This window comes from Parasteatoda tepidariorum, chromosome 10 (genome assembly GCF_043381705.1).
Source record: "Parasteatoda tepidariorum isolate YZ-2023 chromosome 10, CAS_Ptep_4.0, whole genome shotgun sequence".
NCBI lineage: Eukaryota > Metazoa > Arthropoda > Arachnida > Araneae > Theridiidae > Parasteatoda > Parasteatoda tepidariorum.
In genome coordinates, this window is record NC_092213.1 from 8,272,538 (window position 1) to 8,296,854 (window position 24,317).

Below are 24,317 nucleotides of genomic sequence, written 5' to 3' on the forward strand. Positions count from 1 at the left end.
ATATATATATATATATATATACATGAAAATAAATTGTACATTAAAAATTTTACAATATAAATTTTAACCTTTCGTTTTGGTATAAAATGCTCTCTCTTGCACTAAGTAGAAAACATTTAATAAGCGCAAATAGCTGAATTTATTTAAGCATGTAATATAAAAAATTATATTTAATTTAGAAAAGATGTGTTAAAATCAGCTAACAAATTTTGCACATTTCATAAAAACAATTATTTTAAAACAAAATATGTTACTAACAATGCATTTTTCGTGTAATATTTCTAGAACCAAATATATCACATAGTGGGATTCATCTTCTAATTTTAAACTCTAAGCTCCTGTTGCTAAATAAATACAACATATCAAGACACAATTCCATATATATATATATATATATTATAATGCCTAATATGAGCTTAAATGTGGCAATAGAAGGATGCGCGAATGATTCGTTAAACGGATTTAGTCATTTGTTCATAATGAAATTAGTTACTATGATCTCATTAGTTAGTTCATTAATCATAATTAGTTTTATTAGTCATCTATTATTTGCACTAAAAGTTGTATTAAGAACTGTTTTTTTATTTTGAAGGTGCTGGAGCGTCGTTCTGGAGCTGAGCCATTAGTTGCCGAACCCACTTCCAATATTAAGTTACACATAGGAGAGGATATTCGAGTAAGTTACAGTATTCAAAAGGTCCATTTTAATATATAAATACACTGAGGGAAAAAAATTGTTATCAAAACTTCCGGAATATGATAAAATGTACCGAGTTTTCTGACTCTGTAGTACCATTGAAATGTATAATTTTTATCACAGCGCTTTGATAAAGACATTTGGTAAAATAACATTATTACAAATAAAATATAGCTTTATTTAAAGTTGATTGGTAGTAAATGTGGTGAAATTTGGTAATTTTATCAAAAGATTAGGTAATTTGAATTCGAAATTCAGAAAATCTGCACGATGACAAAAATATACTTATATTGCCAAATTCATACGGCTAAAATTCGCAAATTACCAGACGCTGTTACTCTGCTAGACAACTTTTTATATGAGTTGTTATTGCTAGTTATCTTAACCAGTGGTTTCCAATTTCTTTCGGCTCTGGAACCCTAAATGATCAACCCTCTTTCTGCGGAACTGAAAAAAAATATTAATTCCTGAACGAAAATTATAAAGACAATGCATGTATTAACTAAAGAACTAACTTTATATTGAAAATTTTTTTTCCATCGTTTTATCATTCATAGTTAATTTAGGCTTTTTTATTTAATTTTTTTTAATTTTTTATTGACATTTGAATTAGCAGTCCTGAAACTAATCCAATTATGACTTTGCTTTTTGTGTCTAAATACCGAAGCTGAAAATGAGTAAATTAAACTAAGTTATGATGTTCGTTGGAATGAAAAAGAAAAAGAAATACCGATGACGTTGAAAGTAACAACTAAAACATTAAAAGGAGATTTGAGGAAAAAATATATATTTAGTAACGGATTTAGCTTTTTCATTTTGATTTTAAAAGCATTATGGGAAATACTAATGAAATTTTTTATAAATGCATGCTATTAGAAATTTAATTAAAAAAGTATTGTTATTAGACATTTTTATTAAGAAAATTATTATTCTTTTTATTAACATTTAATTAATTTCACCGAAATATTAAATAAAGAATGGCTTATTAATTGGATCTAAATATAATAACAGATTTCAAACATATTTAAAAAATTTATTTGACTAAATAAAAGTCTCTCCGAGCTTCTCTAACTGTACCACGGAGCCCTAGGATTCTTTGGAACACTATTTATCTAAACATTTAAAAAAAATTTTTGTGGCATTTTTTGTTGCAATTGAAAAATAACATAACATATTTGTTTGTTCCTAAGACCTGAGGATTTGACTAACTGAATTTATAAATTAACATTTTTATTGAAGTTTTAAGCTAAATTTCCAGTCAAACGGAAAGTACTTAATTTAAAAGAATAAAATAAAAATAGCTATTAAGTATTCCCCCCCTCCTCGATTGTTAACCTTTTAACCTGAATATATATCCTTGCGCAAACCGTTTTGAAAGAGATTTGGTTGTGTTTCCCGTGCATTATTATCTTCATTTAGTAAGGCGTGGCACATAAAATATCCGGTATTTAAAAAAATGACAATAGTAAGCTTTCATTGAGAGATCAGACTGGAAACACAAAAAAGCATAAAAAATGATAATATATTGCTTTGAAAAAGAAGAAAAAAAAAAAAAAGATCTTGTAAACAAGGGGGTTATATGTGCGTGACACAACTCAGTAACTGCAACCGCAATTGCTTGTCCGAATCCTTTCTCTTTCTTTACTTACCAGATGGAAATAGAGCGAAGAGTTGACGAACAAAATGGCGTTAGGTAGACAAGGGAAGAAGTAGGACGTAATCGTCGTTTCAACATGGACGTTTACTAGCGATTTTCTTGTCATGCAAATAAAATGAGAATGATTTCATTCGTAAAATAAACAATAATAATTAGGCAAGAAGATTTTATTGAGTTTTTTTCTTCCCTATAGTGAAAAATCGTAAGAATTTCCTATATTGAAAGATCGTTGCTTTAGGCGCAAACTTAACGTTACATTCTGTTTTGCTAAGCAAAAAGTATAAGAATTAGAATGTTGAAATTACGAAGATTTGTAGAAAAACACGCAATGAAATAAATTATAAATTAAGATTCGGTTTTTAGTTCGAGAGTTATCTACTGCTAAATTTGTAGGAAAAAGTGACGTAGGATTGGACGAAGGAGTTTTGACTTGCTGAAACGATCCTTTTTGCTTATTAACTTAACCTGAGCTTAGTTTGGAATTCTAATTCATTTGAAAGTTATAGCAATTTTAAATGCTCTTTAAACAATTTTTTCTCATTTTTTTTGCTTGACTTTACAATTTGTTTGCTGCGAAAAATCAATAAGATTTCACTGAAAATTACGAATGGGAGTAGAAAAATTTGCAGGGCATTTAATGGAATTAAAAAAAATCAAATTCAATTGTTAGATCTAGAACTATCAACTATTAAACTTGTAGGAAAAGATACCATGCTAGTCAATCTACTGACCACTGAGATGCAACTTACTGAGTTGAAATTTGAAAGTTCCTTTTTTAATGACAAAGTTAACGTGAGTGTTTTATTCCTAAAATTTCAATTTGCTTGAAAGTTACAATAATTTTAAGGGCTTTTTTTCATGAATTTCTTTCGCTTTTTATGCCTTAAATAATGATTATTTATAGATTATTGCTGAATAGTTTATCTCACTCAAGATTTTCATTTTATAAGCTCGTGCTTGACTTGTATCAAAAGAAACAAAAATGAATCAATGAATAAAAAAAATAAGATAGAGATTAGATGTTACATAAATAAACCGTAACATTCATATTGAATTTTTTGAAGACATTAAAGTCTCAAAACTGTTAAAAAACAGCCTCGATTTGAACTGTCGTAAAATATAATGTTATCGCTGTAATGTTATCACTGTAATATAATGTATTTATTGCTTTGCGTTATGTAACATATTCTATAGTCAGAAGTTTAAATTTTTTTTTCTAATTGATTATTTTTTAAATCCAAGTAATCGCTCATTTTGTTGCAATTAACATATTAACAACATTTTTTTTATAAAAATTATAATAATTAACATGTTATAAACAAAATGATATTATTTTTGTTTTATTTTATAACCGTCGTTGAACAGCCGACCCAATTTTAAGTTTACGACTACCAATGTTCAATTCCGCAGTCTTGTAATTTTGAATCCAATTTTCAACACAAGTATTAAGATAAATGTTTTTTTTTTATGGAAATTACCCGCATTTGCCTTATATGGGGAGGAAAACCACGAAGATATCCTGCAGTTAGCCCGACGGCAAGGGGACTCTAACCCATGATCCGTCTACCACTGAGGATATTTTAAATCAAAACTGAGTTCGGTGCGAGCCGGATTCATAATCGCAGAATTCGTATCGATCAGGCAGGCAATGCTGGGCTTCGAACCCGGCTCACCTCATTGGGCGGTGAACACTCTATTCCTGAGCTACCACGACTCGATCTTCTGTTTTACAAAATATTGTCTTTTAAAGAAAAAATAAGAAAATTTCTTCACGGGGGTTGGTTAGCGGAACAAACTCAGGGCAGAACCTTCTTATTTAAATGCATTTTCATTAAATAGGAACTTTATCTTATAGTGATTGTGTATGTTAATTTCGTCCCCCTTCAAATTGGACTTCTGCCCCTCCCACGTCCTAAACTAATGATTTTGACTTTATATTATATCGTACTAACTCTACTAACTCTTATGTGTATCATAATCAGCGTCCGAGATAAGCATTCGCCTCCTCGCCAAACGCGATAAAATCGCTAATTTGGCAAATAAAATTGTGTTTTGGTGAAAGTATTGGTGAATGATTTTTTCCACGACAAAGAAATTAAAATTACGTCAAAAAAATTACGTCAAAATGAATATTTCTAAACAAATCAGTATTTTTTATTCGATTACAGTTATTATCGGTAGACGTGCCTTATAACCAATTAGAATTAGGTCCAAATAATATAAGCCTGAAACTAGCTAACGTAAAATAGTTTTCTATGGGAAAAAAATTAATTATATAAAATTGTTAAGATTTGTATTTGGGGAAGACTTTTGAAAATTAGCGAATACTTTTGATATTTGGCTAACTTACTGGCTAATAATTTTAAATCCTTAGGGCAGGCCCAGATATCTTACTATAATTACATATATTAGTGCTACCGAATACCACAATTGGTGTCAGGTACTTTACACCAAGTAGAGTAAAAGAACATTTTTGGTGTTTCACTACATCGGGAGGTGTAGTGAATTTGATGAAACACCAAAAACAAGGGTTATCTGTGGTTTTTTTTTCATAACAAAGGTATTGGGGTGTAAAGTACTTGCCAAAATGTTTGACGTTTACATGCATTAATATTTTGTACTCTGTACAATGTGCAAAAAAAAAAAAATCAAATAAATGGACCATCCTGAATAACTTTTGATCTAATGATCGGATGTTCACGTTCTAAGACTCAATCTTAATTGACTCGAGAGGGTGACCTCAAATATGCAAATTAATTAGTGCAGGCTACATTTTAAGTTACGAAATCAGACACAAAAACGTACTTTCTCTGAATAAACATGCCTTTTCTCCACGGATTTGGATTTCTGACCCCCAAAGTACAGGGAGTAGCCGCAATTTGGAAAATACGCTCCCAATAATTTGGTCAAGATAGCTCTCCAAAATTTAAACCCTCAATATTAATTTTACTTTTTGCGCATTTCGACATATTTCAGGAAATTTAAAAGCGGATTGAAATTTTTTTGCACATAATTATGAAAATCATTTATCCAAAGATTGCATAAAATAACTTATAGTAAATACAGTGAATTCGCGATAACTCGAATCTGATAGGACTGACGAAAAACTTCGACATATCGGAAGTTCGACTTGCCGTTAGTTTCGGTTTTGGACTTTCAAAATATTGTCGGATTATTTAATTAATGCTTATTAATTACAAATCTTCTAAATGCTTACAATATTTAAGATCATTTTTCTGACAAGCCATTTACGATAAGACTGTTTGAAGCACTTTATGATACCCTGGTCCATCGGCTGCAACTTTGCTGTTGTGTTTGGCGGGAGAAACTGCAAGTTTACTGCTTTCAAATTAGGTAGATCACTATGCGCTGTGCATTTATCCATAAAGAGTATCACTTTTCTTTTTTTAGCGAAGAATTTCCGATCCAATTTTCTTACATAGTCTTCAAATAAAACTGATGTCATCCAAAACTTTTTGTTAGACTTGTAATCCAAAGGATACGTTTTTACATTCTTGAAACATCGGGGATTTCGGTATTTTCCGATAACAAGTAAGGGCAATTTCTCTGTCCCAGACGCATTTCCTCCAACTAGGACAGTCAAACGTTCCTTGCTCATTTTACCCCCTGAGCAGTTTTCATCCTTAAACATCATAGTCTTATTTGGAAGACATTTAAAAAATAAACCCATTTCATCAATATTGAAAACATCATTTTAACTGTATCCTTGAAGTAAATTTGGTAACGTTTCATTTAACCACTGTTCACATACTTCAAGAGGGACAGCTTTAGCTTCTCCATGAAGAGTGCGAAAGACATTGTGTGTGTGTTGCAAAGGAAGGGGCAATATATCAGCTCCCAGGTTTTTCTTTTTGCTTTAAAAGATCCAAAAAAAATCGAGTTAAAGGGAGTAAAATTCGAGTAATCGAGAATAATTAATATGAAATTGAAGATAAAAGGGATGGGACTTCATAAAAAAATCGAGTTATAGTAATATTCGAGTTATCGTACTTCGAGTTATAGCGAATTGACTGTATTTATTATTTTATTTAATATTGGTAAAAATAATTTTGAATTGGGAGGTATACGATTTCTTAAATCATTTTAAAGAATGTAATTTTACATGGCAAAATAAAAACTTTGAATGAAATTGGTCAAATAGCTCCTGAGAAATCGAATTTTTAAAATACGACTTTTCGGAAATTCGCTTCCTCAAGAACTATTGGACCAATTTCACTCAAATTTTGTATTTTGAAAGGTAAAATTAAACGATGAAAAAATAATAAATATACTTTATAATTCAAATTTTTTTCGACTAATATTAAATAAAATATTAAAAAATATTAAATATTTACTGAAAATTATTTTTTGCATGGAATTGTCCTTGGATAAATGAATTTTAGAATTGTGTGCATAAGGTTTTCTGTTAGCCTTTAAATTTCTGAGAGATAATGGCGAAATACGCAAAAAGCAAAATTAACATTAAGGGGTTCAAATTTTGGAGCGCTATCCTGACCGAACTATTGGGACCAAATTTTTAAAATTGTGACTACCCCTGTAATTTGAGGGTTAGAAATCTGAATCCGTTGAAAAAAATGCATGTTTATTCAGAAAAAGTACGTTTTTGTGTCTGATTTCGTAACTTAAAATATCGTCTGCATTAATTAATTGCCATATTTGAGATCACCGCCTTGAACCATTAAGAATGGGCCCTAGAACGCAAAGATCTGATAGTTAGATTAAAAGCTATTCAGGCTGTTTTGTTTCTTATTTTACGCACTGTACAAAAGTCATAACATCAGTTTGAAACCTCCTGTAACAGTTTAATCCAGAGCTAATATTAAAAATATTACACATATTTATCTTTCGAGAATACATTTTTTCAGGGAGGCATGGATCTTTCAGATGAAGTTCAAAATTTGTCCTCTTAAATATTTCACAAGTCTATGATCACGTGTCCACTTTATAATACAAAATAGCTTCTAGATATTTATTTTCTTTTTTCAGAAAGTCAAGAACAAAAAACATCTGAATTGCTTGGTTGAAAGAGAAGAACGTATTCTAAATGCTATTCCCGAAGTAAGTTGGTGATAATGTATAGAAAGACGAAAATTGTTTTCTTTTTCTTCTAATTTTTTTAGGGAGATTTCGCAATTTTAAGTTAGCTTCTGTTACGCCCCCGTAGGTAAAATTCAAATAATTGCGCATGCGTCGCTCTGGGGAAATGCTCATGCGCCCGTGAAAAAATATCAGATTAGCATAAGTGGAAATAAAAGATTTGCCGTAAAAAGATTCCGTAAGTTAAAAACGCTAGCACAGTTAAATATCATTTTAACTTTGCAATGGACATTTACAATGGACGTAGACTATCTCTTTAATGCTTTGGGATACGATTCAAGATGATTTACTCTATGAAAAACAGCAGATCTGTGAGCAGGAAAATTTTGTAGATTACAGAATTTGATGAATTCAGCGATAAGGAATGCAGCTTATTATTATTAACATTTAAAGAAATATATTATTGAACTTCTATTGATTATTTAACTTCTGTTAACTAAATTGTATAGTTAAAATAAATATAATTTATAATTTTGAAAAAGCGAAAATTTATTTAGTTTTTTATGGAACTAGTGCAATTAGACAAACATAATATTAAATAAAAACCAATAAAATTATTTACTTATGGAATAAACGAATATTTGTAAGATTACGCAATTCATTTCTAAATTTCATCCATATATTTCTACCAATTCGCATTCCCTGTCTACATTATTGTTAAAAAATACTTCATAAGTTAGACATTATATTAACTATGAGTTTTCGATGAACTTGTTAAATAATTCCACGCTAGTCCTTCTCTCCTCTATATTATTCTTTTATTTCTCTGTTATTCTAATGAGTTTATTCACTTGGAATGATTGTTTACAGGCGGATGCACATCTCGAAGTAAAAGGAGAACAGACACACATAAGCTGCAGCACTAATCCAGGTAAAATTCACAACCTTTTAATTTTAGAATGAACAACTGGTATTAAAAATTGTTTCACTGAATTTTAAAACTGCAGGCACCACCACCGATTTTTTGAGTGTTCAAAATAAAGTTAAATTTTTTTTTGCTATACAACAAGCTATAAGACTTAGAAATTTGAAACTATCATGTTATGTAGAAAAAATGCAAAAAAATACGATGAAATAAAAAAAAAATAACGTTCGAAAATTAGAAATAGTACGGGTGGCAGAAATGCAACTACAGATTTGAAATTTGAAGTGATGAGAAGACCCTTATGGTTTCTGGACTTTTTTTCGAACTTTTTTTAAAGTTTTTAATTGTTTAAAAGTTTTTTCAGTTAAGAGTGCTTTAAACTGTACTGCATTGTAAGAAATTCTAGATCAAAGTACCGTAAATAGTACTAGCATCCTGTGTGCAATTATCTATTAAATAATAATCTAGAAAGTTTTAAAAATTTTTTTTTATCACAATTTATTTTTTAAAAAATGAAGAAAAACCTATATTTAATAAAAAGCATTTTAAATAATCCCTTTCCTAACAAACAAAGAAAAAAGTTCGTCCCACTCAAAAATCAAATTTCTTTACCTCGATAACGACTCTTTCTACAAATTTTTTTTTATTTAAAATAAAAAATAATATGTCTTACATTAAAAAAAAACATTTCAAATAAACCTTTCTCTTAAAAAAGAAATACGCAATACTAAAAGTATCTTTCAATAATGATTTCTCCCGTTTAGGTACCTATTTTCCAGGGGGGAAATTTTTTTCCAGGACCTTTTTTATCGTTTACCCTTCAATTACGAATTAAATTAAGATGTTTGGTTTTCGGATCATTTCAATTCATTTCAGGAAATACGCAATCACTAATCCGTTCATTTTTCATGCTACATTTTTTTACAGTGGTCAATTCTTTTTACAACAGTATTTGAAATATTTATTCATAAAAATTTTTTTTTTCAGGAAAAAGGAGCCGTCGATCTCCGAAATGTGAATGCCATTGTGCTTGCTGATAATGATGCCGCTTCAATCTCTCTCTCCATTTAATGTTTTCTTCCCATATTTTATATCCTTAATAAACTTATAAACATTTATTTTAAAGTTTATTTTTTTATTCATACCAAGTATCCCAAAAAGAGAAAAAACGCATTTAAAGAAAAACAGAAACGTGTGACTAGTTCTTTTTTTTTTTTTAATGTTTATTTTCACATTTCCTGTTAATTTGCGCTTTTAACCTGTATTTCAAAAAGTGCCTTCTCGTACTTGTACGCCTCTTCCTCTCCCAGAAAGTTTTCTTGAAAAAATTTTGTCGTTCAATCCTCTCCCCTTCAATGTTTCAAATTTTAAAAAAAGTCAATCATTATTTCGGAGAAAAGTTAAAATCTAACTTTTGAAACTGTAAGTAAAATATGTTTACTACTTAGATATAGCAAAAAGTAAAGTAAAGCGTAATATTAAAAATAGAGTAAAAATTAAAGTAAAATGTAAAATATGAAGCGAAGAGTAAAGCGTAAAGTAATGCATAAAGTATGAAGTAAAGCATAATATGTAAAGTAAAGCATAAAGTAAAAATAAAAAATAAAGTGAAGCATGAAGTATCACGTAATATAAAAAATATAGTGAAGTAAAAAAGAAAAATGTAAAGTAAAGCAAATTAAAAAGCAAAATATAAAGAAAAGTAAATTATGAAGTAAAGCAAAATAAAAAGTAAATAATAGGGTAAAACGAAAAGTATAAAGTAAGTGTACAGCAAAGTAATGAGCAAAATATAAAGTAAAGAGTAAATTTAAAGTAAAACGTAAAGTATAAAGTAAACGTATAGTAAATTAAAGCGTAAAATATAAGCTAAAGTAAATTACAAATTAAAGCAAAATAAAAATTAAAATATGAAGTAAAATGTAAAGTATAAAGCAAGTGCAAAGTAAAGCGTAAAATATAAAGTAAAGAGTAAATTTAAAGTAAAACGTATAATACGAGGGTTGTAAATTAAATAGTGGCAACTTAACTTTGAAACTCACAGAAGGGCGGGCATGTGCAAATAGCATATGGGAGCGGTGAGGTGGCGCTGTTGTCGATGTGTAGAGTGCAAAAAAAACAATCGATTTGCTTAGAAGGGTAGTTGTTGCGTGGCGTTAAAGTGAGGAGTTTCGTTTCCATCGCTCTAAAGCATGTTTTCAAAAGGTGATCAGCTGTCGTATCTTAAAATCGAGGTTGTTTGTGGCAAAAATGCAACAGAATGCTATCGTGGATTAATGGAAGCCTGTGGCGCAAATGCTTTACCGTATAGGACAGTAGCACGATGGGTTTAAGCATCTCTTCTTTTTTCGTCATTAAGCCTTTTGACAACATGCTTTAGAGCGATGGAAACGAAACTCCTCACTTTAACGCCACGCAACAAATACCCTTCTAAGCAAATCGACTGTTTTTTGCACTCTACACATCGACAACAGCTCCACCTCACCGCACCCATGCCCTATTTGCGCATGTCCGCCCTTCTGTGAGTTTCAAGGTTAAGTTGCCACTATTTAATTTACAACCCTCGTATAAAGTAAGCATACAGTAAAGTAAAGTGTAAAATTTAAAGTAAAGAGTAAATTTAAAGTAAAACGTATAATATAAAGTAAGCATACAGTAAAGTAAAGTGCAAAATTTAAAGTAAAGAGTAAATTTAAAGTAAAACATAAAGTAAAAAGCAAAGTAAATAGTAAAGAAAAAGGAAACCGTAAAACATGAAGTAAAGCAAGATATGTTTAATTAAACCAAAATATTTCTAAACCACTGAATGAAAATTTGCTTTATTCTGTCATTTGCAGTTTCACATTATCATAAAAAGGACATAAGTCATTATAAAACTTTTGGTATTGTTAATTTCGAACATTTCATCAGACGGTTGATTGGAATGTTTGTTCTCATTCACTTTCTCTGACGATGTATTCCCATATATCCTGAGATTCTTTTGATATGTGTTTCATACAGTCCTTATCAACATCAGCTCCTTCCATTCTTTTCATTACAGCCTCTTTTATTTCTCCCATACAATTCTAAAATGTAAGAAAAAATTAAATTTTTGAAAAAAAAAAAAAAAAAAAACCTAAGTCATAATAAAAATTTTCAGCCATTTTTTCATAGTCTTCGGAATTATCTTATTTTACTTTAAAGAATTTTTTTGGGAAATATTTAACCAATTTCTTAATTGTTGTTACAGACTAATAAGACAAGGCATACAATTGTTCTTGTTTTCCAGTGATGCCATCTATGGCCAAGAATTCGACTTCTGCCGCATCCATACGTCACACCCGTTTATAGGGCGGACCTATTCATACATCCATTCATTCATTCACAGATCGTTACTTTGACCTGAACCAGATACCGTTATTAAAAGAAAAGAAGTACAATTTTTCCGGGGAACTAATTCCAACCAAAATTTCTTACGAAAAAATATAGTGTTTATTTATTAGTTTTCTTTTAGGAAAATGGCAGAGAAGTTTTGTATGCCTATATAAAAATTGTAATTTTGTATAACGCGTTTTCAAAAATTCAACAAATTAAAAATATAAGGCCTTCTGTGCCTTGAGGAAGGAGTTCGCAAGAAATCTTGTACTGGAGCTCATAAAGCCTTTGCTCAGCCTCGAATCTAGATATCGTCTTCCTCTGCTGTTTTGCAGCTTTCGTGGGCCCAGAATAGACTCTTATAAAAAGGGGGCGGGGCAAGGCCGCAAAGTACCCGGTCTTAACCCGAGAATGGAGGATCTCGGAATGTAACAGAACAGTACTATTATTAGACTAAATGCTTATTGTTTGTTAAGGTACGAATCTTTAGAAAGCGTAAAATAAGCTGGAATTAAAAAAAACTTCGTATTTGTAATGAATAAGGGTAGTTTTAAAACAAATGAACATCAGAGAGTTGACATAATAAAGTAAACTCATCTACGCAGACAACGTGAATTAACAACAACAGGCTGATAAGGTTGGCGTTTCTTCGTGACCAGTAAAGTATAATTCAGAGTTTGTCCTCTAGAAACAGAACTAATTTCGTCACAATCGAGGTATTTGGTCTCACCCAACTCTCACCTATAAACCATTCCCCCTTATTTTCTTTTTTTTTTTGCAGCTTATTATTGAGATTACTATTCATTGTTATCGATTACGTCAAATGCCAATGCACATCATCTCAGTTTTTTAATGCTTCTTGCTAAAAATCCTAGCCCAGACTACAATCCGTAGACGAAAACAAACTACACTCTGTACTCTTTGCAAAAAGAATAGACATCGATTACGCAATTTTCCCTTTCTTCACACTTATTTTTCCCCACCCCGTTTCCGTGGTTACGGTAAAATCTTGAATTTTTAAGGCAGTATGTTTCAGTAAGACATTTGAATATCTTTTTCATAACCAGCGTTGAATAACCGACAATATTCTAAGCTTATGTATATCAATGTTCAACTCCGCAGCTTCGTAGTTTTGAACCCAGCCTAGAAGACAAGCGAACTCCAGTATCAAGCATTGGACAAACTAGCCTTCGTGAAGGACTTTTTGATGGAACTAACCCGCATTTTTGTTATTCCTTTAGTTATTCCAATTTCAAGGGGATTCTAACACATGATCCGTCTACCATTGAGAATATTTTACGTCAGTACTGTGGTCGGTGCGAGCCGGGAGCAGAATTCTTATCAACCATCCATCTCTGGAATTCCAACGTGAATCAATTCATTGAGTGTGAACGCTCTATTTCCTGAGCCACCGGGACTTGCGAAGAGAAAAAGCAAGATTATCCAAAACTGGGAAAATGAAATTGGAAAAAAATGTGGAGAGTGGAGAAATCACGCAGTCTTGAAACGCCTAGTCTATTTGCAAAGAGTATAGATATGTATTTTAAATCAAAATACTTGTTTAAAGTAAATGGAAAGAGGAAAATATGTGTTTCTTAGTCTTTTTTTATAGTCATTTTAAGATATATAAAATATGAGCATTTGCTTACAACGTCAAGCTCATTCTGAAGATAATTCATACTACCGTTGTAAATTGTCGTTATTAAGGAATTTACTATAGTAACATCTTAGTAAGAGAAAACAGGTTTTCTATTTCTTATGGCAGCATTTTATAATTCCTCTAAAAGCTTTTTTCCTACATTTTATGTAATCAATTTTTTTTATCAATATACATATATATCTACTATACTCCTTGTAAACAGAATACGTGCCTTAAAGTTTCATGGTTTTCCAACTCCCCACACCTTCCTAATCCTCGTTAACACGGTTTCTCCACGGCAATACATTTCAGTAGAAGCTATAATATACTGGCAATATAAAGCAAGGTTTATCGAAACCATGGTTGCGGGAAAGAGGAAAGAAAGTGTGGAGAGTTGGAAAACCGCGTAACCTTGAGACGCTTACACTACTTACGAAGAACATAGTAGGCTATTTTGGTAGCTCAAGAAAAAAAAAGATTATTTTGGACCATGATTATCATGTTCAAACTTACTAGAGCTTCTTTCATTTGTCCTTCATCTAGGTTTTCCATATGTTCCCTCAGTTCTTTCTGAAATACATAAAAAGAATATTTGATTTGAATGAGTGTGTTCTGTCCGTTGGTCAATTATACAACTTTAAGATCCAAAATTGAATGTAATTTATTCAATTTTATTCAATTATAAAATATTTTATGAATTTCTTTTCTGTTTGTATGCTTTTAAAAAGCTATTATCTATTTAAAAATGTAACTAAATTACCCCTCGTTTTCGCTCAGTTTTTGATTACAAAGAAAAATTATAAGAATTTCGATTCAAGCATTCTGTTGAGCAGTTTTATGTCATATAAATATCGTATCATTCAAGTTTAGTGGATTTCGTTTCATGTTCAAAATGAGAAGAAATTATCTCTAGAAAGATTCTGCAATATTAAATAGATGCTATTAATTAAAATTTATATTTTTAGTATGTTAACTATGTAATCTGTTTTTACCTAATTTTCTGTGTCCAAATACATGCGTGATTATTTATTAGTATCAAATATATGAATAACTGTTCAACTGATAGCGACATCGTTAACTGAAGATCTTACTAGGAAAACTGGTTTAGATAAATTTTATTGAATTTTTAGAAAAAAAAAACTGATGTATCGAAAGATACGGATATTGCTAACATATTTTTTTAAAATTATAAATTGGACTTATAAGATTGATAGATATTCAGTCAGGTTCAGTCATGAGTTGTTTGAAGTTTATACAAAGAAATAGGAAAAAAAAGTTATGTCTATTTTTTTCTTCTTACCATTTTTTGCTTTCGGTCTTCATCATTTTCTCTGAATGCATCAAGCTGTGAGAAAACATGAAATATTTGAATATTTACACATAGGTAGGAATTGAATTTACAATATATATATACCGTTATTAAAAGAAANATTTTTATATTTACAAAAATCTATTCTAGTATCTAGTATCTAAAATCTATATATACAATAGGTTTACAAAAAATTATATTATATTCTTCAATTAAATTCAGGTAAACCAACAATTTCACACATTTTACAATTAAGTTATTAAGTTCAGGAATAGAAAAGAGAACTGTGCCGATTATCTAATGAAGGCAAATGATTACAAAGAAATCTTCCTTAGATATTAGATGTTCTTCCTTAATCATAAAGTTTAGGTTGAAAGAAATTGCACTTATGTATACTCATTATTCAGTGAAGGTCAGGAATACACAAAACAAATTACTGTGGTGATTATCTAAAGCGATTATCTAACGCAGGTTAGTGAATGCAAAGAAATCTGCTTTAATTATAAAGTAAAGTTCAGGTTTACAAGAGAAAATTAGAAAATTATGCTCAATATTCAATGAAGTTCACCAAGTTTACAATAACATACATTCAATATTAAGTGAATTTCATGTTAACGAAGAAATTTATCTAAAAATCAAATGAAGTTTACTAAAAAAAAATACACTAGATTTTCAAAGAAGTTTATTATGACCAAAAATCACACTTATTATTGGATAAAGTACAGGAATGAAAACAAAATACTATGCCAATTATTAATTAAAGGTCAATGATAACTCAGAAATTAGCTTTAATTCTAACGTAAAGTTTCAGCTTATGAAACTGTACTGTATGTATGTAAACTGCATGTATGTAAACTGTACTCATTATTCAATGAAGTGTAGGTTTATAATAAACTACTTATTACCTTATTCAGGAAATTTTAGGTTTACAAAGAAATCTTGCTAGATATCTAGTGTAGTTTACGATAAAGCTACACTAGTTCAGTGAAGTTGAGGTTCAAAATTGTAATCAATACTCGAGTAAAGTACCAGGTTTGCAAAAGAAAACTACATGAAATATCAAGTTAAGTTCATGTTTACAAAAAAAGTATTGCTTGGTTAATTAAATAACGAGCGAGTTTACGAAAACTGCTGTACGAATATGAATAAGTTCATATTTGATGAAAAAATGACGAACTTAATTTTTATTAATTTGAGCTTTGAAACAAAATATTACAAAACCCGACTTTTTCAAAATATATACTTTTAATGAATAGTAAATTGAAAATTTTAGAGAAAAAAAAAACTTAATCGTTGCTTTCTTTTCTGCTTTGAGATTCTCTGTTAAATATCAGCTATTCTAAAGATATTGAGATATTCATTTTTTATCTTTAATAAGAGTTATTTGGCCTTATTTAAATAATATTTCAGATTATCCTAATGAACGGAATTAATTCTACATCAAAAAAGTATTTAACGAATTTATGCCGCGTGTGAAAAAGATAATTTCTTTCGAATGACTTTAGCATAATTCATTTGCATACAGAATAGTAAATAAGGAAAAAAAATATCCTGCGTCAATCAAAAAAACAATTGAGAGTATTTTGTAATTAAAGATTTGTTCAATTTAAGCTATTTAAATATATATGCATCGTGTTAAACTACTAACACGAATTTGTAATTAAAAAAATCATGAATAATCCTCATGGCTAGACCGACAGCAATGAAATTGTATAATTAAAAGTTCTAACACCCGAAAGTTCCATCGACTTGGTCTGAGTTGGTTTCAATATAGGAGGGTAATAAAAATACCGGAATATAAAGAAACGGAAACTTTTGAGATAAAATCGTTTTTGAATTATTATAAAGTTACTGATAAATTTAGATGCATAATTAAGAAACCTTTTTTTTTTCTTAATTTTTCTGTCCCCACCTTAATTTTCTTGCTTTAAATATTTTGAATCTTACAACTATAATATCAAAATATACTCGAAAATTTGCTTTTTTAAAAATTATGTAATATTTTAGAAATAAAATGTGTTAAAATTAACATTAAAATATTTCTAAAATCAAATTTTTTTAACTTTTTTTGTTAAAAATTGTATTAAAAAAATGCTGCACTTAAGAGTAATTATCTTAAATAATACACTCCCTTGCTACTTTTATACTTTTTCATAATAATTGCTTTTAATTTTTTTCGTTAAAAATCAAAATGCAAATAAAAAAAAACTTGGTACATTAAAACTTTTTTTCCTTTTGTTGTTAAACTATTAAAACGTGTGAATAAATAAACAAGTTTTGAATAAATATATTATTTGGGCCTTTTTAATTATTGAAAGAGTAATGAGTTTTTTGCAAAAGTAAAAAGATGACAGTGGGAACCATTGACTTTAAAAGGTAAAAACCTTAATGGGAGTTTTCTTCAATCAATTCCTTTAATTTTGTATGTGTTATTCTTACAGCAATTGAATGAGTTGAATGAAATTTTTTTTATAAATAAAAATAATACTAAAAATAATGCGAATAGTGAAATTTTTTTATACATAAAAATGTAGCAATATCATCAAAACGTTACAAAATTTAAACCACTTTTGAAGTTGTTTTATCATCAGGAATGATACAACATCATTACATACTAACAATTTTTTAAATTTTTTTAAATAAAAATTGTGAAAACAAGTTTATGAACTTAAAATCTATTTTGAAATTTCTGGTGAACAAAAATGGTGCAATATCACAGCAACTTTATAAATTCAAAATCACAAGTAAAAATTTCATGAAAAAAAAACGATACTACCTTATGAAATTTAAAACCACTTTTACATCAAAATAATTACTTTGAAAAAAAATTCTACTTACACCACATTTTTTGATACATTCGGGAGCTGCACCTTCATCCATCATATCTGCATAAATATTAATAAGGTAATAAAATAATATAAAAATTTTATAACTACATTTCTTACTTGGACTCATAAAAGTAAAATAAATTATTAATTTATCAGATCTAGAACAAAACACGAAGTTTACATCAGTTTTGAAAGACGTGGAGGAAATTTTCGTGGTGAATTTTTTTTAATTATAAACACTGAAGAGCCTTACCGTTATCCGTTTTATGTCTGGCAAAATTATTATATAATTTTTACGTTCCTATTCCACTTGAAATTTCTTTTAATTTCAGTTATATATCATATCATAAGTAATAAGTTTGTTAAATCAATATCTATCTATCTATCTATCTATCCATCTATCTATCTGTCTATCTATCTATCTATCTATATATATATACAATAAGTCCTATTCGACTGTGAAATTACAATTAATTTCGCTTCCAGCAATCAAAAAGGGAAGAATCCAAGAAATCCAGGAATCAAGAAAATGTAAGTACTCTAGAAAGGCGGAAAATCATCGTAAATTTCGTGTCTATTAATTATATCCAAATATATATAAAAATTCGAATGAAGGTGCCGCTGGATCCTATAAAATCGTTGCGAAAGTGCGTTGCTTATACCTGCCAATCAGAAATGAGAACGATAATTAATCAGAAATTATTGTTACTTTAATGAACTTTTTCAAATGCAAGCTGTAAATATCTATATAACACGAAAACAGAAGGGTGTATAATACAGTTNTATATATAAATATATATAAAAATTCGAATGATGGTGCCGCTGAATTCTATAAAATCGTTGCGAAAGTGCGTTGCTTATACCTGCCAATCAGAAATGAGAACGATAATTAATCAGAAATTATTGTTTCTTTAATGAACTTTTTCAAATGCGAGCTATAAATATCTGTATAACACGAAAACAGAAGGGTGTATAATACAGTTATTCATTGTATTGTCGGTGCATTTTTCTCAGGCTGAAAATCGTTTGGTCGGATCCAGTTTTCCCTCATTTTTATATATTTTTGGGAGTCATTAGGGTAAAACTAATAAAAGTCATAAAGATAGTCATAAAGTCATCTTTCCCTATAAAATATTTTTCTGTCCCTAATTTATACCTGTAATATTTATTTCTCTTAATTTACTCGTACGTTTTTAATATTGATTGTTTTCTAAATTAAGAGTTAGAAACTAAAAGCTTTGAGTGCAGTTCAGTGATATTACTTAAATACGCTTATTGGCATTATCTCTCTGGATATCACTTCATCCAGTCATGCTCATCTAAAGTATTCATAAAATTTATCTGAATCCAGTCGTACTCATCTAAAGTATTCAAAATAAATCTGAATCCAGTCATACTCATCTAAAGTATTCATAAAATTTATCTGAATCCAGTCATACTCATCTAAACTATTCATAAAATATATCTGAATACAATCATACTCATCTAAAGTATTCATAAAATTTATCTGAATCCAGTCGTACTCATCTAAAGTATTCATAAAATTTATCTGACTTTCAAAATTTTCTTTTCTTAGCAATATTTCAAACAGAAAATAACTTAACACTATGCATTAACTCTCACAATTTTTATGTTGTTATTCGAATCGCAATAAGAACTCGAACTTCGTTGCCATTCTTAAAAAAAGTAAATACAAGCATTAGAAAATAAAGAATTTATACAATTATTAATAACGACAGACATATATTTATTTAAATCAGTGTCTAAGCTCTTTAATTGCTTTACAACAAATTACTTTGCTGTGCTATTTTAAATTTCCATTAAAGAGAATTCATTTAAAATTTAAAATATTCTATCAGCTTCATGCACAATGTGATGCATGTGCAAATTGTATTTAATATGTATCAGCCCGTTTGATAAGTGAAAATGTTAAATTACGATTGTACACTCACTAAATTTATTATGACTCAATAATTTTAATTTTAAAAGTTATTTTAAAAAGTGATTGATAAGCAAAAATACTTATGTTCACTAATAGATTTTTATAGAATCATCGGGGAAAAGTTTGGACGAGGGAAGTGGACTATTTTACGCCAATAAATAACAATCATTGTGAAGCAATCATCGGTGTTGGTGAATCCTCTAGTTTGAGAATAAAATTATGAGGAGTTCTGCTAATATAGGTGAAGAAACGTTTGAAATAATGATTGTTATGATGCATGAAACTTCAGCTAAGACTAGAGTACTCATCTCAGTGGTTTCTAATTTCTTAGTGGCTTGGGAACCCCATTTAACCCTTTTTTTTATCGTTGGATCCCTCTATTTCATGAATGAAGTTAATTACCGATTGTGAACACATTGAGCAACGAAAGACCACAATTTAATTTAAAAAAAATAACAATGCATTTCATAAAAAAACTTCGCCATTAATTTCCATGTTAGGGAAATTATTAGGGAATTCATTAGGGAAAAATCCAACTTTCGTTTTCTTGAGAAAAAGGGAGAAGCGTATAGGGAAAAGTAGAGGTGCTTTCAGGTGCCATATAGAATAACACAGGGCTCGAAAAAACTCAGAAATTTTACCTGTCCCCGAGGACGGCTTGTCTAACAATGTACCCGTCCTCCTTTGAAACTAACCCGTCGCTTCTAAACAAATAAAAATATAATTTTCGCTTATTTATTACAAACGTTTATATAAATTGCACAATGAATTAGTAGTTACTAGGATTACATTATACAGTAATAAAAAAAATACTAGGTTACTAATAGTAAAACCAAGTATTTCTATTATGAAATAATTTATTTCTTTGATGAAATAATTTAAATAACAAAGGTTAAGTTATCTGTCAATTATCATGTCAATNTATCTGAATCCAGTCATACTCATCTAAAGTATTCATAAAATATATCTGAATCCAGTCGTACTCATCTAAAGTATTTATAAAATTTATCTGAATCCAGTCGTACTCATCTAAAGTATTCAAAAAATTTATCTGAATCCAGTCGTACTCATCTAAAGTAGTTATAAAATTTATCTGAATACTGTCGTACTCATCGAAAGTATTCATAAAATTTATCTGACTTCTTAAATTTTCTTTTTTTAACTATATTTCTAACAGAAAATAACTTAACACAATGCATTAACTTTCACAATTTTTATGTTGTTATTCGAATCGTAATAAGAACTCGAACTTCGTTGCCATTCTAAAAAAAAGTAAATACAAGCATTAGAAAATAAAGAATTTATACAATTATTAATGACGACAGACATATACTTGTTTAAATCAGAGTCTAAACTCTTTAATTGCTTTACAACTGTTATTTTTTTTAATGCAAATTACTTTGCTGTGCTATTTTAAATTTCCATTAACGAGAATTCATTTAAAATTTAAAATATTCTACCTGCTTCATGCACAATGTGATGCATGTGCAAATATGTATCAGCCCGTTTGATAAGTGAAAATGTTAAATTACGATTGTGCGCCCACTAAATTTATTATGACTCAATAGCTTTAATTTTAAAAGTTATTTTAAAAAGTGATTGATAAGCAAAAATACTTATGTTCACTAATAGATGTTATAGAATCATCGGGGAAAAGTTTGGACGTGGGAAGTGGGGGTGAATAATTCCACTTTAAGTGAAAAATTCCAACATTCGTAGAAACAACTATTTTATGCCAATAAATAACAGTCATTGTGAAACAATTATCGGGATTGGTGAACCCCCTAGCATGACGATAAAATGATGATGAGTTGTGCTAATATAGATCAAGAAACGATTGAAATGCTGATTGTTATGATGCATGGAACTCCAGCTGAGACTAGAGTACTCATCTCCGTGGTTTCCAATTTCTATGTGGCTTGGGGACCTTACTCAATCCTCTTTTTTTCTTTGAACCCCTATATTTTATGAATGAAGTTCATTACCGATTGTGAACACATTAAGTAACAGGAGATCCCCATTTATTTGAAAAATTTTATTTTTATTATTGGTGTGGAAAAGGAAATGTTTTCGTCATTTTATGAATTGCTAGTCTTAAAATTAGGTTTTACGTCAGGCTGTTGAATGTACAGGTCTGGAGCGGGATCTAGTCTAGTTTTGAATTTGGTTGTGGCGTATACACAAACTAAAAATAAATGCTCTAGAATATAGGTTTACTTAAAATTCGTTTCATCTTCTGGATGAAAAGGGAGAAGCGCACAGGAAAAAGTGGAGGTGTTTTCAGGCGCCATATGTAATAGCATAACAATGTATTTCATAAAAAAACTTCGGTATTAATTTCCATGTTAGAGATTCATAAGGAGAAAATCCAACTTTCGTTTTTCCGAGAAAAAGGGAAAACCGTATAGGTAAAAGTAGGTGTGTTTTCGGGTGTCATATATAATAACATAACAATACATTTTATAAAAAAAAAACTTCCATATTAATTTCCATGTTAGAGATTTATTAGGGAAAATTCCAATTTATTTAATATTATAAGTTAGAGTTAATCATTTAATGTAGTTGCCCTCGTAATTTATTTTTATAATTACTGAAATGAGACTGAACTGTCATCAAAAGTTTCTTATAAAGAGTTTATGATTAATTTACTTGTATTTTCCAAAACGTTTATCGAAAAAATTTAAAACTTTTGCCTTTTAACTTTTAACAATCCAACGTCAGATGACTCGTTTTACTTTAACCTTTACAAAGTACGAATGCGTTAGCCTCATAAAGAAATAATTATAAAAATTAATAAATTTACCCACTCGTTCTATTATTCACTTACCATGCACTTCCATTCTCAGTTGATCCATGGTTCCTTCGCATTCCTCTTTTATTTCACAAGATGCATAGTGAACGCACATCAGAGCAAACAGAAACAGCAGAGAGTACGACTTCATTTTTTGCTTCGATTATAGTTTATCCTAGACTAACAAGTAAATTACTTTATATATACATAGGTTTTATTCAAGTTAACCTTTCATGTAATTCTTCTTTTTGTTCGTATGTTTATTTAGTCCCCATGAGGCGAGCATGTGAAAGTATGAACAATAATGCTTTGCATGCTTACAAGGTTCTTATTTGCCTAAGCACAACATTTGCTTAGGAATTTTTTTAAATAAAATAAATGCTTCAATCCTTTCTTTTGTGTACATTATATACATATTTTTATAAGCAAACTGTTGTAGAACGAAGCTGGGAATAATAATTTTTATGTTTTGGAAGTAAACAAAGTTCGATTTGCGTGCAGATTAGGCGACCTTTCGAATATGTGACATTAATAAAAGGTGCAATGAAAGGATAAAAAGGTCTTTTTCTATAGAACGGGAAAAGATGAAAATTAAATAAACAAAAATGGATACTTTTAAATGTGTATCACGTTTCATTACGGAAGTGTGATCGACAGGAAATTTTTAATAATTTTAAATTTTGTCATCTAAAATATTGGGTAAAAAATTATTTCGGTTATTTAATGTGGAATAAAATTCAGTTTATTTTCAATACAAAAAATGATATTTAATCTGACAAATACCTTCTGTTCTGTATCATGATTTTTCTGGTAAATTCATGATCCAGTGCTCGAAGAATTTCTGGTCGATATCACCAAAAAACTCAACCAAATTCGATTTCATATCATCTCTATTACTGAACTTATTTGGGAAGTGATGTCCCATCCTCGATTATGGGATAATTGAAATAATTATGACAAAAAATGAGCTTTTACCTGTCACATATCTTCTGTTCTGTGCAGAGACCTTTTGCCATCTTTCAAGTAATTTTATGATTCCGTGCTCGTAGAATTTCTGGTTCAGATCATCGTTATTTCTGAGCTTAATTGGGAAGTGATGTCCCATCCTCGATTATGGGATAATTGAAATAATTATGACAAAAAATGAGCTTTTACATGTCACACATCTTCTGTTCTGTACAAAGATCTTTTGCCATTTGTCTGGTAATTTTTTCGTTTCCTTTGTAATTTGGAACAATTTTTTTAAATTTGTTTATTTCCCACAACTGTTTATTATTTTTTTTAGGTGGAAAAGGGAGTTTTTTGTGGGCTTTTGCAATACCTGTTTTTTGTGTGTTTTGTTTGCATTATCACTACCCACACACTTGAAACTTTTACATAAAAATGATGCAAAAAGTGGTATTGTCATTCTCATGTTCGCAAAAATTGTATATACAGCGAATTTTCACTTATGCACCGGCCTAAGGGACCAACAGAAAAAAGTACATAAGTAAAAGAGACGCATAAGTGTGAAACTTTCGAAATTCTAAAGCGCCATATAAAGTGCAATGACAGAATGAATAATAATGTTTCTAAAGATTAAATTGTAATAAAATAATATTGTTAACTAATGCTTCTTATGGTATTTACAACAACTAAACAAAGATAAAAATATTATAAAATACCAAAAAACAAAAAAGAATTTACGAATAAAATTGGATGTTTTTTCTGAGAGTAATTTGTAAAATAGTTTTTTCAAATTCATACACCTAGGAAAAGGAAGTTTCAGTAGTTGAATTAAACAGCAAATAATAACTAATGATGTATGAAGCTTCTAGCACTTTCGTATGATATGTAGGAACTTTTTAATCATCTTCGTCATTATCGTCATCTACGTCATCATCAGCTTTTTCAATAGCGATGTTTGCCTTTCGTCATCATTAAGATCGACATCCCAATTTTCTTCACCTTCGTTAATTTGATTACTACATTTAGTTTCACCAGAAAATAGAAATCCTTCCAGGTTTTTGAAGCAATTCCTTGTTCTAAATTATCCAATACTTTTCTATGTATCGTATATTAATTTTCTATTGCATGAAGAGTTAAAATTTTTACATCGGTTGCTGCTGATTTACCTC

At 29.5% G+C, this 24,317-nt stretch overlaps 2 protein-coding genes across 3 annotated transcripts in view; one reads left to right on the forward strand and one right to left on the reverse strand.

Annotated features, from left to right (window-relative positions):
• LOC122270129 (uncharacterized) overlaps nt 1-10,042 on the forward strand; it is a 31,167-nt gene extending 21,125 nt beyond the window's left edge. The window contains exons 3-6 of one of the 2 annotated variants that reach the window (XM_071186132.1): nt 593-676; nt 7,362-7,433; nt 8,283-8,343; nt 9,325-9,456. In XM_071186132.1, the coding sequence (XP_071042233.1) occupies nt 593-676; nt 7,362-7,433; nt 8,283-8,343; nt 9,325-9,374 (267 nt within the window). In that variant the 3' untranslated portion in view covers nt 9,375-9,456. Of the gene's footprint in view, nt 1-592; nt 677-7,361; nt 7,434-8,282; nt 8,344-9,324 lie in introns of both variants that reach the window. The other variant, XM_043046372.2, reaches the window with a different exon arrangement.
• Nucleotides 10,043-11,136: 1,094 nt separating this feature from the next.
• Nucleotides 11,137-22,395, reverse strand: LOC107445301 (uncharacterized). Its single transcript, XM_043046373.2, has 5 exons — nt 22,237-22,395; nt 17,478-17,524; nt 14,631-14,675; nt 13,844-13,900; nt 11,137-11,402 (listed from the first exon to the last, which is right to left on the reverse strand). The coding sequence occupies exons 1-5, from the start codon at nt 22,349-22,351 to the stop codon at nt 11,271-11,273; spliced, it is 396 nt and encodes a 131-aa protein (XP_042902307.1). The 5' UTR covers nt 22,352-22,395; the 3' UTR covers nt 11,137-11,270.
• Nucleotides 22,396-24,317: the final 1,922 nt, after the last annotated feature.

What these genes read in the sequence shown, in the direction of transcription:
- LOC107445301 (XM_043046373.2), bottom strand. Translation starts at nt 22,351, where the DNA reads ATGAAGTCGTACTCTCTGCTGTTTCTGTTTGCTCTGATGTGCGTTCAC. An exon ending in ACTGAGAATGGAAGTGCATG is followed by an intron (nt 17,525 to 22,236) that starts GTAAGTGAATAA and finishes ATATTTATGCAG; the next exon opens with ATATGATGGATGAAGGTGCA. An exon ending in AATGTATCAAAAAATGTGGT is followed by an intron (nt 14,676 to 17,477) that starts GTAAGTAGAATT and finishes GTTTTCTCACAG; the next exon opens with CTTGATGCATTCAGAGAAAA.